Source organism: Cebus imitator, unplaced genomic scaffold (assembly GCF_001604975.1).
Source record: "Cebus imitator isolate Cc_AM_T3 unplaced genomic scaffold, Cebus_imitator-1.0 Scaffold226, whole genome shotgun sequence".
NCBI lineage: Eukaryota > Metazoa > Chordata > Mammalia > Primates > Cebidae > Cebus > Cebus imitator.
In genome coordinates, this window is record NW_016107541.1 from 1,564,734 (window position 1) to 1,582,317 (window position 17,584).

At 40.2% G+C, this 17,584-nt stretch overlaps 1 protein-coding gene across 7 annotated transcripts in view; it reads right to left on the minus strand.

Moving 5' to 3' along the window:
* The window catches only part of SEMA5A (semaphorin 5A), a 505,017-nt gene that overhangs the window by 81,351 nt on the left and 406,082 nt on the right, over positions 1–17,584 (minus strand). For all 7 annotated transcript variants that reach the window (XM_017496928.2, XM_037727285.1, XM_017496926.2 and 4 more), the window contains 2 exons: positions 9,408–9,589; positions 6,153–6,296 (listed from right to left, as the gene is read on the minus strand). In XM_017496928.2, the coding sequence (XP_017352417.1) occupies positions 6,153–6,296; positions 9,408–9,589 (326 nt within the window). The remainder of the gene's footprint in view (positions 1–6,152; positions 6,297–9,407; positions 9,590–17,584) is intronic.

A 17,584-nucleotide genomic window follows, 5' to 3' on the forward strand; every position in this document is an offset into this window, starting at 1 on the left:
AGCCTCCGGCTACCAGCCAGCAAGAAACTGAGGCCCTCAGTCTGACATCCCACAGGAACTGAAGCCTTCCAACAGCCACATGGTCTGAAGGCAGGCCCTTCTCCGGCCGAGCCCCACTGACATCACAGATGGGGCCTACATGTTGACCGCAGCCTTGTGAGAACCTGAAGCTTTGCCCAGACTACAAAACCCACAGACACCACAAGCAAATAAACGCCTGGTGCTTTAAATGCCTAAGGCTGTGGTGATGTTACCATATGACAACTGTTAAAATAGACCATGGTAGCTGGAAGTCTGGTGCTACTGTAGGAGGTTAAAATGTGAACATGGCTTTGAGACCAGGGAATGGCAGGAAGCAGAATAATTTTGAGGAGTATGTTAAAGAAAACATAAATCACCTTGAATCAACCATTGGTGGAAACCCAGACTTCAAAGACATGGCCAGTGAAGGTTTAGAGAGAAATTGGATAAAGAACTAAAACTGAACTTCAAAAAAGATGGTCTTCTCACCAGACACACACACACACACACACACACACACACACACGAAAAACATGTGAAGCAATGCAAAAGTGAATTGGTTCAATTTTAGCCATCCATAATGTACATATATTTTAAACAAGATTTTGTACACAATAAATATTTAAAAGTCTTGATAAAAATAATTATTTTAAAAAGACAAAAAACTCAATTAGAAAAACAGGCAAAATATTTGAATGGACATTTCTCTAAAGAAGATACACGAATGTCCAGTAAACACGAGAAGATACTCAACATTATTAGTCACTAACGAAATTCAAATCAAAACCACAATGAGATACCAGTTCATACCTACTAGGATGGCTACAATTAAAGAAAAAGAAGAAAATAACAAGAATGCAGAGAAACTGGAACTCTGATACATTGCTGGTGGGAATGTACAATGGTGAAGCCCCTTTAGAAAGCAGCTTGGTGTTTCTTCAAAAAAATAAACATAGAATTAACATACGATGCAACAATTTCACTCCTAGATACATGGTATACACAAAAGAATTAAAACAGGAACTTAAACAGATACTCATATGCCAATGTTCACTACAACATTGAAAATAGTCAAAAGACAGAAATAAACCAAGTGTCCACTGATGAAAAAAAAATGAATAAACAAAATATGGCATAGCCATACAACTGAATCTTAGCCTTAAAAAGGGAATGAAGTCCTGACACATGCTGCAACATGGAGGAATCTTGAAAACATTATGCTAAATGAAACAAGCCAGACACAAAATGGCAAATACTGCAGGATTCCACTTAAGTGACATATCTATACTAGGCAAAATAATAGAGACAGAACATAATTAGAGGTTACCAGGGGTTGGGAGGAGGGTGGAATAAGAAATTACTGTTGCTTAACAATTACAGAGTTGTTGTTTGGGGTGATGAAAAGTTTTAGAAATAGTAGTTATGGTTATACGATAATGTGAATGTAAATAATGCCACCAAATTACACATTTAAAAATGGTTAAGTGACACATTTATGGTTGTGTGTGTGTGTGTATAAAATCACAATAAAAACTTTAAAAGAAAACAGAGCCCTGTTTCCTTTTATCAGAAATGTTATCAGAAATTGGAAAAAGGGAGAATCTCACTACATAATGGATGAAAGGTGCCAAAATTGTTACTTATTGTAATATGAAAAGCAAAACACATAAGTTGAGTTGCATAGCTAAGGAAATTTCCAAGCAAAGCGTTGAAGGTGCTGCTTGGTTTCCTCATGCTGCTTACAGTGAAATGCAGGTGAGGAAAGAAAGACTGAGGAATGGATTATTAAACTAAAAGAACAGAGACTGGATGATTTGGGAAATCAGCCAATTTTAATGGCAAAAGATGCAAAAAAGTATGAAATAGCTTTCACAGTCCTTTCAAGGACTGTTAGAGAAGGCTGGAATATAATAAAATTTGAGGTAGTGATTGTAAATCCTTTTATTGCAACCTCAGAAAGATGAAAGAATTAGAGCAGTATTGAGTTGCATAAATGGTCCTTTCTAGAGCAAGTTTGTGCCTTACAGATCCTCTCAATTACACCAGGTCACCTCTAGTGAGCTGGAAGGTGTTGTCTCTCAGCCATCTCAGCAGCATCCCAAGGTTGAGAAGGGCTATCTCAAAAAGGTCTGTGAATGTAGTTTTTGTTTAGTGGAGTAAACTTTGCAGAAATCCACTAAAGACCCATAACGTTTTTCAGAAACTTATTTCCACAAAGATACCAGCAGCTTGGATGGAAAGGGACAGAGAAAGTACACATGAAAGGCTGCTGAAAACCCCACACATTCTACTGGCAGGAAGGAAGCTGATAAAACTACTGAGCTGTAAGTACATGCTCCCTTCAAGAAAAAGAAAGGATGATTTGGGAAGTGGAACTAAGAGCTCAGAAGGCAGAGCAAGAACTATGGAGCATCATGCCTCCTCCTTGAACTTAATTAAGCAACTACCAACACTTGCTCAGCTAGATTCCAGAATTTATATGAGACAGTGATTCCTTTATAATTTCCATTTCTCCCACCCCCAACTGCCTTTTTGAACAGAAATGTCTAAAGCTATCATCCTTTGCCTGACTCTCCAAGTGTGCTAGTGGCAGATAACTTCTCCCTTTGACTTTAGAGATTAACAGACTGATGGGGACTACACCCAGATAGCCTCTTCCATGTGGGCCTGATGTAAATGATAAGGTTCTGGACTTTGGGGAGATGGGCTATTGAGATAAGACTGAGGGACCTTGAAAGTGGGTGAAATGCATTCAGCACATGAAGAGTAGGGATGCGAGTAACTAGAGAACAGAGAATCAACCGTGGCAGATAGACTCTGTGGTGACCCCAGTGAGTTCTGCCTCCTGACGTTCATACCCTCTGTCATCACCTCCTCTAGGTTGTGGAGGTCTGTGTCTTACTTCCAAACAACAGAGGATGGCATACGGGTGGGATGTCACTTTTGTGATTATGTTACATTAAGTGTGTAAAGCCCATCTTGCAGGGAGACTGTCTTTCTTGCTGGATTTGTAAAGGCAAGTGACAACACCAGGAAGGATCCCTTGGCAAGAAACTGAGAGTGGTCTGTGGATAACAACTATGTAAAGAACTGAGATATGCAGTTCGACAGCCCATAAAGAACTGAATACAAACAACCACCACATGATCTTGGAAGTGAATCCTTCCCCATTGGAGCCTCAGATGAGATCACAGCTTCTGGCCCATGTTTTGATTGAAGCCTACTGAGGCCCCAAGCGGAGGATCTAGCTAAGTCATACAGGAAATCCTGACCCATGGGACTGTGCGATTTCTAAAAGAAATGTGTGTTGTTTTGAGACAAAGCGTTTAAGGAACTACTATTCCACAGCCGGAGAAAACTAGCAAAGATAATAACATTTGCATCTAGATAATATTTACAGGGGTCCATTTCTTCCTTTTCTTAGTAGCCTCTCTGGGAGTTGGAGCTTCTACTCAGTTCTTGCTACTCAAGAAAATATTTTCAAGGAAATTTCAGAAGAGAAAAACAAAGTATCTGTACATTCTAAAGTACATGCAAAAATTAAGCTAGAGTTGTTTTTCAGGAAAACTAATGTGAATACTTCTGAGATTTTTGTTGCCACAAAGCTCCCATCGAATAATTCCACACATTGGAGATGTCCCAGATGAAAAACCACTAACTATAATCCTACCCCTAACTTAGGGAATCTTTTGGAAAAAAACAATTCATTGGCTTGTGGCCACCAAGGATTTCTTGAGGGCTGATGTTGTTTAAATCAATATGATATAAATTTATTAATTATTTTGTATGTCTAGTTCTTAGTCTTTTGTATTCTCCCATGGAGATCATGGTCTCCTTCAATCTTGAGTTTAGTCCTCAAATATCTCCATTGTTGGAATCAGAATGCTTTTATATTTCTTAGGTAGAGAGACCTTTTATTTAACATGGCAGGGATATCTCAGAACCCATTGTTTATGAAGACCACAGAGGAAACTTTAGGTACTTGTTTTTTCTGGTTTTCATTAAGTTCCCAGTAGCCCCCTAGAAAGACTACTCAATAGATAAGCTTACATTTTATAAAACTTTTACATAGTTCCTGCTCTTACTGTCCATTTATTATTTAAATTCAAATTTTCCTCCATTGAGCAAATGCTAATCTACAAGTAAACATTTCTTCTGTATGAAAGGAATATTTTACATGTAAGTCCCTCAAACATACTTGCCATCTTTATTCCTCTTTTCCTGAAGACATCGCTGTATGAAAAATCCTACGTGGATATAAACCTACACATATGTTCGCCACAGGGTTAAAGAGCCTCTTCCTTCCTGTGCCTTCAGCCTGGGAACAGTGATAACACATGCTAAGTTTGCAGTGGTGTCTGAACTCCAGGGAAGCCTTTGCACAGATGGAAGTGACTTTGCCTGGATGGGCTGAAGAGGTTGAGCATCCCTTAGCTGAAATGTTCAGGACCACGAGTGTTTCGGATTTCACATTGTTTCAGATTTTGGAATATTGGTGAATATATATGTATGTATGTATGTATGTATGTGTGTGTGTGTGTGTAGGGAGAGAGAGAGAGACAGAGAGATATCTTGGGGATAGGACCTGGGTCTAAATACAAAATTCATTTATGCATCATATACATCATATACACAAAGGCTAAAGGCAGTTTTTTATATTTTAAATAATTTTTTTTGCATAAAACAAATTTTTTTCTGCATTTGACTGCCACCAGTCAAAAGTTTTTTGACTGCAAAAGTTAAAATAAATCAATAAATAAATGAAAACAGTGTGAAATTTTCCACTTGTGGCATCATGTCAGTGCCAGAAAAGTTTTAGCTTTTGAAGCATTTTGGGTTTCATATTTTCAGATCAGGGATGTTCAGCCTGTACTAGGTGACAATTTATAGCGTTTAAAAACTTCCAAGCAATTTAAAATTGTACAAGGCTTGGGAATAATAGGGAGACAATTCTTCTATAATAGGCTTTCCCACTCATCAACTGGTGTTAGAAAATGACAGGCTCGCACAAGACTGTCTCAGGGACTGCTGCCAAAATGACAAACCCTGCTTGGTAAAATCATCTTCATTTCCTCTTAGTCAAAAGGAGTGAAATCTTAATTGGCAAGTGAGGAACACACTTGAAGAAAGAAAGAAATGAGTCTCCTTAGTTGATTTAAGGTTGTAATAGATACCTAATAGCTATCTAAACAGTAAGTCTGTTGCTTTTGTTCATGTAAATACTAATGGTATAAAAATAACTATATACAATATTTTTATTCGAGGTTCCACTGAGCTCATGTCATCAAATACAAACTTACTATGTTTTAATTAAAAGGCACTGGAAGCCAATCAGTAAGTTTATATTAGTATAGCAGAATAAGTATCCTGAAAGCACTATGAAATTAGCCTATTTGGATTCTTTCCCAATAGTGATCAATTGGAATACACATTAATAGTATATCTTACACATATTAAGACAGATTCAATGATCTTGCAAAACAGATTACATGATTACGATTACAGAGGTTAAGCCTCAAACCAATGTCTAATTCTACACCAAGAAACAAATTGTTAAATCCAAGACTAAATCAAAATGTCGCCATGGTGTGTTGAAAGCTCAACATACACATGGGAAAGAAGCCCCAATTTGGGTTGTGCTGCAGCTTCATTGAGAGTTATTTCTGATAATGCCCTCCTGTGCCTCCCAGAGGATTAACCAAGTTCTGATAAAAACCTTACCGCACCTGCCCAATAGTGTCTGCATCTGGGACCTTCATAGGTCCTCGTCTGATCTGAAGCTTTGAGATGGGTCTGGCTGAATTCTAAAAAGAATAAGCCTCCTGCAGGGCACTTCCAGAGTCTCCAGGAGCCTAGCACAGCACAGAGGTCCCTGGGTCTCGAATTCCTTAGCAATTGCTCAGTGGAACCAACCCAGCTGTGTAGGCACCAGAGCAGCCCAGTGTTGCTGTCAGTGAGGCTTTGATCACAATTAAAGTATGCCAGGAAAAGAAGAGGATGACTGGCACAACGGAAAGGGATGCCATATATAAGCTAAGCTAGATCCAAAGCTAAAACCGCTGGGAACTCGATCTGGCCAGAATGAGAGTAAGCATGAGGTTGACGGTGCTGGCATCAGGGTGGGCACGTACCTTTCCTCGCGGTTCTGTCCCACGCACACCCGGCCCCCGTGCCTGGGAGTGGGGTTGCTGCAAGAGCGTTGCCGCACCTGGAAGCCGATCCCACAGGTAGTGCTGCAGGGAGACCACGAGGTCCAAGGAGTCCAGCCTCCATTCCTGAGGAAGGGGAAGCAATGCAATCACAGGTCAGGTGGGCTCAGAGACTGAGCCCTGTCTGCACCCACGGCTAAACACCTATGTTCCCAGGAGGATCGTGCCTGGGGCTGCTGGCCAGAGGGAACATCAGCCATGGGCTGAATGGACTGCACCCTGTGAATCTCAATTCCTGTGTCTGCAGCACCCAGGCATTTATAGTCGAGATAGGAAATTTGGGAATAAAGTTTTTAGTGCACTACAAATAAAGAACTACAGTAGAAACTCTCAAGAAACTTGAGTTATGAAAATATTAAATTAATAAAGAATAAGGTTATTTCACTGAAAAGCATTTAGAAATGAATCCCTACTCCTCTAGAGTTTCCGACTTTTTGGACTTGTATTATATCATTTATAAACTATGAAAAGTGCACCTTTGAACAAAATGCTCATCTAAAACTGCCTAACATGGTTACTTTTAAAATCTATTAATATCAGTGAAAATCAGTAACTCTCCTGAGAGCATTCATATTGATAAAGAGTGTTGTATTGTTAGTATAATGCTCAAAGCCTTAAAACAAGCTTTATTAAAAATTTCAAAAGGACATTTAAATTCAGATTCTTGGATATCTTTTAACAAAATGACAGAGACATATAGAGTGCAGATAAGAAGTGCAAACTGCGTATAACTATGTATTTATGGCATTACACATATAGAATAACGTAGATACATAAAAATACAAAATGAAAATTGAATAAACCAATTTTTAAATTTTTAAAAATTCTATTTACAACCCTCTAAATGTTTTAGTATTGTATTTTTTTCCTTAAAATGACTGTATTCAGACTGCTTATAACTTAAGTATCCCCCCTTAACAGTTTGTCCCTGCTATCAAAAATATATAGAGGTTTTTTTAAATTTTATGTGTGAAAATACATATTAAATCCAGATTGCAAACTTACACATAGATGGTCTACTTCGTGCAGATTTTTTTTTTTTACTTCTGCAATCACATATGCATTTCTTTGGATATTTGTCACCTTTGGCCATAAGATTTACATTTCCTTTGAAAAAATACTAGCTCACATTAATTCTTATTTTTACTTTCTGTATTTCCATTGAGAACATGAAGCTCTACAACTATGCCACTGAAGGTCCTGGTATAAATAGTGCATTGAATATATAACAGTAAAAATAACTTCAAATAAAAATTCTTGTGAAAAAATTCTTAAGATATTTCATATTTTCCTGCTTTATTTACTGAAAGCTAATGATTTAATAAAATATGTAGTAATACTTTTATATATATAATAAAGCTGCTTTATAATAATTTAACCAAAAGTATCACACAACATTCCCACATTTCTCAAATCAGGTAGTATCTTATACTTTGCTGGCTACAGTCTTAAAAATTATCCATGTTATTCACTGAATTACAGTAAAAATTTTAAATAGAAGTTTTAGTATACATAAATGACATTTAACTTGCAAAATTTTGTTATATATGAAAAACAGTTGTTAGATAATGCAGAAAATGGTGTTTTTAAAATCATTTGAAAACTCTTCATTTCTTAAATCTTTTAGCAAATGTGGAATTTTATGACATATTCTATTTACAATATATGGAATATGTTTGTTTACAGGGTAGTAAATAAATAAAATTATATACAATCGGAAAATAATATGTGAGGAAATAAGTGAATGCAGCTTTACACATCTACGTGTATTATCCGGATCCGAGTTTTCATATTTCTAAATGCTATTTGGAAGCAGACGTAGTTACCAAAATAGTCACATAAAGTAAACAGAGATCAAGAGGGGGATCAATGTTATGATTATTAGTACAAAGCAATCCACTTACGCCTCATTCAAACTAGTTCACTTACTAGATTTTTATCTTAAAACAACTACTAGTTACACTGCAGTTTTGCTTAGAAAATGACTTTCCAACTAACGCAAGAACTGAAGACACGTCAATCAATAAGTTATAGCAATGCATTTGATACTCTTCTTTTTCCATTAAACAATATGAAAAAAGAGTATTAGCTACTTATTGTAATCTTCAAACAACAGCAGTTTGATTGCTTTTGTAAGTTTCTGCCAGGCATCCATGGAAATAATTTCGTTTTACAGGAAGTACACGATACATAATACAATGTTTATATGCCTGTGTAATCTGTAACACAAAAGAAAACCTCTAATCTCTGTGGCCCTGATTTACTCCATTCAACTTGGTGGTGAGAAAAATGTGAGCAGAGGGCAAAGTTCGCCTTTTGCTCCTGTGCTTTCCTTTCCTGGTCTGCTTCCTCTTAGGCGCACACAGCTCTGTGGCCTGGGCTCTCCTACGATTCGATCACCCGATCTGACTTCCACTGTTAGTCACTTCATAAACAAATTGTCCCAGAGTTTTCTATTTTTTTTTCATTTTAAATGGGCTTATGGAAAGCAGATCACATGTTTAAAAAATACTGCAAATTAATGAACAAGTGACAAAGGAGCATGAAGACTGATCTCAGAAGTGTTCCTGATACTTGCTTTAAAATGCCTCTGTGGTGAAGGTGCTGCAGGTGCAGGGGATGGAGCACAAACAGAACAGAGTTACAAAAAAATCAAGCCAACAACATCACAATAAGCAGAAGCAACAGGAAAACTATTCAGTAGGTTACGTTCTTTCAGCTGCTCTCTCGATTAGCCAGGGCCTAATGTTTGCTGAGGTGAAGTGCTCTGAGCTCTGATATACTACAGAGCAGACCAAGTTGATCAAGGGTTATTGGGTTATTCTATCTTCTAACCTAGTGTTATTATTCTACCACCAACGGACTATTAGTCCATATATTCCCAGAAAAGATTCGTAAATAACATGGATGTTTTCCTTAAACAAGCCAATCGTATTGTTTAAATTATAAATACTTTTCCTATTCTAATGAAGAGTATGTGAATAAGTGTAGGTCTGTAATCCAATTTATAGTTAAAATCTCCTTCCAAAGATCATGTAATTTTTAAGTGGTGAATGTCCCTGGTGTTTCACCACAGTTCTCTCCAAAAGGGAGTAATATTATGAATGATGTCCCAAGCGCCTCAAGAATCTGAGTTTAGTGCACAGCAGTACAACTGGCATGTTCTGGGGGGCACACCTGGAACAGTTGGCGATCTCCATGCTGGGGCCCTCGCACTGCCAGCCCCCACACTGTGGGGCTGGGCTGTCACAGGAGCGGGTCCGACACAGGCAGGATCCCACGGCGCTGCCATCTGTGTGCGTGCAAGGCGTCCACGGAGACCACATGCCGAAGGCTCCATCCACGGTGAGATTCCTGATCTAGGAAGCAAAACCAAGCAGGGGTGTCAGAAAGGGTTAAAGTCTAACATATAATAGAGTAAAAAAGAAAATCCCTCATAAGACAAGCAAAACTCCTTTTGGATTTCTTTTTGTCATTGTTATAACTAGAAAAAGATTGCATGAGTCAGCATTGAGTAAAGCAGCAAAGGTCAGTGCTGGAGATGGAGAGGAAGAAGCAGGGAGGGGCCTGGGGAAGGTGCAGACAGAAGATGAGAAGAAGAAAAGAAAAAGAAGAGAAAGATGAAGAAGGAGAAGGGAGAGGGGGAAAACAAGGAGAGGGAAAAGGAGGAGAAAAAGGAGAAGGAGAGGGATGATGGGAGAAGGAGGACAGAGAAGAGGGGAGGAGTGAAGGATACCGGTGACTTGGCAATCAGGTTACAGCCGAATTGTCTGCTAATGCGGAAAACCCAAAAACCAAGAGAAACTGGAGTGAAAAATCACAGCTGCATAACGCCACTGCATGTTTATGTGCCTTTAAAAAAATGAAAGCTTCGTAACATTTATCATGAAAGACTCGGTTTGGCTTTCAAACTGAAAGCATTCAATTCAGAACATATTTAAAGAGTATCTATGAGCAGCTACAGTGCTTCTTTCTTAGGCATATCCCAGTCAAACCTGTGCTCTAATCAACTCTAAGAGCTTACGAGTCAGTGAGGACCAGCTAGACACATAAGTGTTGCCCCATGTGGAATCCAATGCTGGATTCAAAAACAGGGGCTATGGGAGTAGAGGACGGGACATACAACAGGCTCACAGGTTCTGGGAAGAGCAACAAGGGGCCTGTTCTGAGTCTTAAAGAATGAAGAAAGAGCCAAGTAGAGGGGATGGCAAGGGCTGGCAAGGCTGAGGGCAGAGGAATGAGGCTGCCAAATGCGAGGGGTGCCTGGGCATTCCCTGTCAGTGTGGGGTGAGCTGGTGATTCCGGGAAGCAACACCAAGGACTGAGGAGGAGTCCAGGGCAGGGTCCTCATGGGGAGGGGTCAGGGAGCCCCCTGAGCTTGCTGATGTGGCACCTCTGAGGGCACTCAAGGGGAGGGCAAGGCATCGCTGGGACATGCATGACCAGCTCTGGTGTGGCAGAGGCACCGGCGTGTACCCGGCTCACTGAAGAAGGGGCAGCTTCCTGCCAAATCTGATAAGCACATCTGCTCAGGAGGTGGCAGTGCTGCTGGAGGAGACTCACGGGACACAGCCTAGATCACCTGCCCAGAAACCAGCAAAGGAACCTCTCCTCAGAAAGGCATAGGAAGAAGCCCAAGTCTCCTGCTTTGTTGTTGCTGTTGTTGTTTTGAGACAGAGTCGCCCAGGCTGGAGTGCGGTGGTATGATCTAGGCTCACTGCAACCTCTGCCTCCCAGGTTCAAGCAATTCTCACGTCTCAGCCTCCCAAGTAGCTGGTAATAGAGACACATGCCACCATACCAGCTAATTTTTGTATTTTTAGTAGAGACAGGGTTTCACCATGTTGGCCAGGCTGGTCTCAAACTCCCAGCCTCAAATGATCTGCTGTCCTTGGCCTCTCAAAGTGTTGGGATTACAGGCATGAGCCACCATGCACAGCCTCCAAACCTCCTAATTTTAATATGGAAACTTAAGCATCCCTCAGAAAATTCGACCAAGGAAGGGCTTTGGTGATGAGTGAACTGCATGCTTTCACCTTGCCCCCTGCAGCCGGCTGCCCCCCACCTCCTCCACCAGGGACTCGTCCTCACAAGAAACAACTCCACGGATGACACAGTTCATTCTCTGAGCTACACACTATACCCATACTTCGCCATTTCGAAATAATGCTGACACTGTATTTTGTGTGTAAAAATATAGACAAACTTTACTTTTGATTTGTCATTGCCTCCAAATACAATAGGAACTAAACATGAAAAGCATTCATTTTTTTCTGACATGACTGGTTGGCCAAATCCAATTGCTATAATTATGACTCTATCCCTCCTTTCTAACCAACCCTCTAACATTTTGTATCTATTAAGGTGGATGAGATTGGGAATGTCCCCCATGCCTGGCTATGTGTATAAGAAACTATGGATCAAGGGATGGAATGGAGCTGCACTATCTGTTAGAGGAATTTTTTTCTTTTTTTAAAAAACTTTTACTTTAAGTTCTGGGATACATGTGCAGAACATGCAGGTTTGTTACGTAGGTATACATATGCCATGGTGGTTTGCTGCACCTATCAACCCATCATCTAGGTTTCAAACTCCACATGCATTAGGTATTTGTCCTAATGCTCTTCTTCCCCTTTCCCCCACCCTTCGACAGGTCCTGGTGTGTGATGTTCCCCTCCCTGTGCCCATGCTTTCTCATTGTTCAACTCCCAATTATGAGTGAGAACCTGCAGTATTTGTTTTTCTGTTCAAGCAATTCTAAGTGATACGCTGGATCCTATCCAAAAGGAAAATATCCCAATTTCCAAGGTTGCAGTGACCCACTTGTTGGCCAAGATGTAAAGACAGCACCTACTCTTATCATAAGGTTCCCAGAAGACTATAGTGTTTTCTTGGAGAACCAAGCCTTGCATGACAATGTGACTCAAGCCACTAACTTAGCAGATTCTGTTGTTAAAGAGGCAAAGCCCCTGACATTTGGGATTTTCAACTTTCTCCCTTCACCCATTTATTAGCCCTCCCTCTTGTTTCCCGCCAAAGGACTCCTGTTCATGGAGCCAGCCGCAAGCAATAACGGCGGTCAGACAGAATATTTGCATAATAGTAGCATGATATATACGTCCATACTATTTTGACTCTTCACAGTGTGGGCTCAGTTAAGAAGCCTTCTAGGGATGCTGAAGTTCCCAGGGAACACCACCACGGGGAGCTGTGATCATCCTAAGCCTGTAGGTGGGAGGGAGGACAGGGTTGCTGGAGCCATCCTTAGTTGAGGGGGGTAAGGGAGTGATACCCCTGTCTCATTCCTCCTACCCATGCCTCTCATTACCTGAGCCCAAGGCCACAAGACAACAAGGGAGAGGGGATTGGACATTGGATGTGAGGAAGGTCAGACCCTTGGGGCAGAGAGTGGGTGGGGAGGAAGACTAATTGAGAAGCTCTGTGGGACATTTGGTCATCCCTTTGCCTCACTTCTCTATGAAGGTGTAACAGCCCCACAAGTTCATCTTGCCCTCTGCTCAGAAAGCCAAACGCACTGGGAACAACAGGAATGACAGCAAAGAAAGAGGTGAATTATTACAGGGCCAGGCAAGTGAGGAAAACGGAGACTCCTCAAACCTGGCTCCCTGAGAATCAGAGGTCAGGGTTTTTTGAGTGTACTTTGGCAAGCCGGGGCTGGGGAATTGAAAGAGTTGGTGACATTGCAGCGGTGTTAAAACTACCTTCAGGTGGCTGAGTCTGTTCCTGGAAGGGGTCTCAGGACTAGTGGGCAGCTTTTGGTCAGCTGAAGTGCTAAATCTAAAAACTATCTCAAAGACCACTTCTTAAGTTTCACAACTGCAATGTTATCTATTGGGGTAGTTAGAGAAGTTATAAATCTTGTGACCCCTGGTTACATGACACTGCAGTAAACAGCTTAAAGAAAAGAAGGCTAAGTGACAGTAGGTCATTCATTGTTTATGCCTATTTTTTTAGCAAAGTTCAAGCCCTTACCATTATGAATACAGTTTCTGTCTCCAAGTAAGAAGACAGGGAGGTCAGTTTTCCTTGCCTCAAAATTTAACCATAAACTAAATTCCTCTCATAGTTATCTTGGCGTTGGCCTCTGTGTTATTATAAGCAAAAATAAAATAATAAAACGATTTAGCCTGCAATGTTAGAAGCAAGATGGAATCAGTCATGCTAGATCCTCTCATCACTTCTAATTCTGCAAAGGCTATTTCAAAAGTGTGTAGGTTGGGATGCTGTGGAGGTCAAAGCAGTTCTATCCTGGATGCTAATCCACTATGTTGACTCCTGATGACCCCCAGTTCTGGGAATACCTCTAAGATTTCCAGTTTACCTATTGTTCTTTGTGTAAGAGCATGTACTTACTGCAAACTCTGCCCTTTAGCAAATTCTTAGGCATTCCCTGTGAAGCACGTTTACCCTTTCCCCATGGCACATAAGCCTTGGGAATAATGGCACAGATATCTACCTGTCCTGTGGCTGCCCAAGAGCGTATTTCTTCTCTCTGATTTCCCAGTAATATCACCTATACCAACAAACTGAATTTGTCTGCCTCGCTCTTTGGTTTCTTGGGTCCTTCTGTGTTTGGGGTTTATTTGCACATACGTCCCTTTCATGAAACAGATACACTTGTGATTTTTTTAAAGGATTGTTAATCCCCCCAATATTAATCAGAAACATTTAATATCCAGAATTGGGATAGATTAGAGAATTTGAAACAAAGAAGAGTGTTTCCAAGCCCATTTGGTCTCCATTTTCTCATCTAAAATACAAAGGAAATAAGGAAACGAGCAGGGAGATTCTTAGGACCTCCTTAGCTCTAAGATGTCATGAGGAAATCCTAAACTCATGGTAATATAGACTATAGATCTAAGACTGTGAGGCCAGACGGAAGTACAATTATGATGGCGACAACCGAATGAAGATGGAAACAGAAATCACTCAGAGTTCCAGTCCACGTGCTTCCTTAAAATAATCTCCTGTCCTGGAGGGAACCTGAGAATTTCCATTTTTCCAACAAGGCTAAGGTAGGGACGCTAGCCAAGGTAAATGGATTTTTCATGAAGAAAGTACTTTGAAAAAAAGGGGATTTGCATTCATTATGGGGATTATTCCTCACCATTATGAGGTGGAACAGAGGGAGTAGGAATCTATGGTGCATTGGGCTGGCACCACCAGCCACGCCTTTGAACCTCAAACAGGGCATATAGGAGGCCAGGGTTGAATCCTGACTAGGCTACAAGCTAATCATGGCAACCCCCTCAGCTGGGCCAGTGTTGGGTCTAGAAACTGACACGTGACCCAATTCTGGCCAATGAGAATCAAGGGGGCACTGCAAGAGGTTTCCAGAAACTATTTTCTTCTAAATGAAGAGGAGAAAATTCTCTCTGCTCCTTCTCTTTCTTCCTGCGATGGACATGGTTATGTGTGAATATGATGCTTGGCAATCCTGCTGCCATCTTGCAAGCAAGAGGAGAAGGCCCAGGAAATCAAAGACTTGCTTGTCTGCTGTCCTCCCTGAACTGGGTGTCAGAATCAGCCCGGAAAATACTGCCTCACCATGCACCACAGGATGAAAATAGTCCTTTATTAGGCCCTATTCATAAGGAATTCAACTACCATTAAACATATGCAGTCTATATTATTTAATCTTTTATACTATTTTTACAGAAAAATCAAGCTAAGATTGAAATTAATTTGATATCATCTCAAAGATTCCATAGCTAGTTATTTGGAAGATGTAGTTGGAAGCACAGTCTTCCTTTTTCCCACTGCCCCAAAGTTTCTCACATTGACACTATTACATTTGGGCTGGAAAGTTCTTTGTTGTAAGGGCTGCCCTGTGCATTACAGGATGTGTAGTGATACCCCTGGCCTTCACCCACTGGATGTCAGTGTCCTACCACCCCCAGATGTGACAACCTCAAATCTCTTCAGACGTGGCTAAATGTCCCTGGGGAAACTTTTTTCTGGTTGAGAACCCCTGCCTCAGACATCCTTTGTTTTATTTTGGTCTAGTACGAGTTAACAGGTTCTTAGGCAAAGAGATGCTATAAACGTTCTCTTTCCAAAATATGAATGGGTAAAAGATGAGCTTATAAAAAAAATGGGCACAGGAAAAGAAAGGAAGAACTTGAAATAAGTGATGGCTAATGAAAGAATGAAGAAGAAAGAGGCAAATAAAATAGAACAGAAACAGTAACAAAACACTGGAAAGAAAAGGAACTGCATTGGGCAAATCATCGCGAGAGTACACAGCAGTTGCACTTGGGCAGGATGAGAATGTGAGTTTCAGTCTCTGACCATGGCTGGAGTAGTTGAAGACTTTAAAGGCAGCATTTTCAATACAGGATCGCTGTAGTTGGTTCCATTACATTTCAGAACAAGAACTTGCAATCCTTAGAGAAGTACATGGGTCTTTGGGAGCAGGTTCTCTGTGTTGCATTTAAGCACTTGTTCATTTTGACCCTGAGTATATTAGTTTCAGAATCTGCCTAGAAAGCAGATCCATAAATAACAGTGTAAGTCTGTGGCTTTACTTTTTCATACGAATAGGTATTTTTATATTTTCTTAGGCTTCCTTAAACAGACATCAGTCATTTATCTAGGATAAATTATCTGTACCTGTGCTTTCTAGATTTCTGCAATGTGACTTTTTCTATTAGGGGTATGTGCATTATACTATTCAGTATTAAACCTTAGACCTTAGTAAGACATACTACGTAGTGGTAGTTTCCTGTATATCAGACACTGTGCTTTTCATGTATTAACTCCTTGAATCTTCAACACATCCCTAGCACGTACAGCCCATTTTACAGATATGAAATGGGCGGACACAGGATAAGCAAGTTGCTCAAAGTCACTCTGGTTGTAAAAGACCCAAGAATCAAACAAGCTACTCCAGAGCCTGTGATCTCAACCACTTCATTCTGTAAAGTGATTTATAGATCCTTTTTGGTGACAGTCTCTCAAAAAAGTTAACTTCAAGTAAGATTACACCAACTCTAGTTTCCCTTCACCTAGGAAATAGTGAGTTTCCAAGTGCTAGCTAAGGAAGATGCCAATTTTTGTTACCAAGCATCATCTATAATCCTTTATTTGATTTGTTCACATTCATTTCATTAATTTCAACTGACCAAGGATGTAGATGCATTTGATGAATGTGGAGATCCCTGGACCATGTCCTTAGATTCTTACTGTACTCCAACCATTATTGTCTTATGACTTAATTGAAGTCTTATCCTTTCTATTCAGATATTTTTTCAAAAGTTTAAAGACATCTTTATTTAAAATTTTTCATGTAAATTTTCCCGTAGAATGTAACAAAACAGAATGTTGGATATGCTCCTGAGGAAAGCTTGTCTCATGCTAGTATCCTCCCCAAGCCTATCTCTGCAAATAAGCTACACAGGAAACACTGCCTCCAAGAAGAACTAAGCTGAAGCACTCTGCAGCCTCTGATAGGATGGGTGAACTGGGGCAACAGTTATCTAATACCCTTGAGCCCCAGCTCTTCCATCTATAAAATGGAAGCAAAAGTGTCCACCCCTGGGGATCACAGGGTACATTAAATGAGATAATCCATTGAAAGTTGTCTCACGTGGCACTGAGCACATGTTCTAGACACACAAGTAAACCTTAGTTCTCTTTTCTTTCTGTTACATTAAGATTCTATCATAAAATTCAGAAATAATGTCTCACCTGTTCTCTGAGCATCATCTGTTGGCAACAATTATGTCACCCCTGCTTTGGGAAGATGTTGAGAGCTTAAAAGGGCATTATCTTGAAGATTAGGGATAATGTCAAAAATATTAAACTTAAATCCTGGCTTCTTTGTCAGTGCAGTTTTAGGACATTTGATAAACCCTTTAGACTGTAGTCTATGGTACTGCCATCTAAAAGAGGGCTCTGGGCTTGATCGCTGCTAAAATCCCCTTTCATTCTAAAGACACTAACTACACAGTGGCCTAATCCCATTACTAGGAGACCCTAAGGTGCTTATTTGGTCTTTGTATTTCATTAGTCATTACATGTTATATAGCCTATTTTGTATTTCTGTAAAGGAATACCTGAGGCTGTGTAATTTATAAAGAAAAGAGGTTTCATTGGTCTATATCTCTGTTTTGGTACTAGTACCATGCTGTTTTGATTACTGTAGCCTTGTAGTATAGTTTGAAGTCTGGTAGTGTGATGCCTCCCACTTTGTTCTTTTTGCTTAGAATTGACTTGGCTATTCGGGCTCTCTTTTGGTTCCATATGAAGTTTAAGGTGTTTTTTTCCAGTTCTGTGAAGAAGGCCATTGGTAGCTTGATGGGGATAGCATTGAATCTGTAAATTACTTTGGG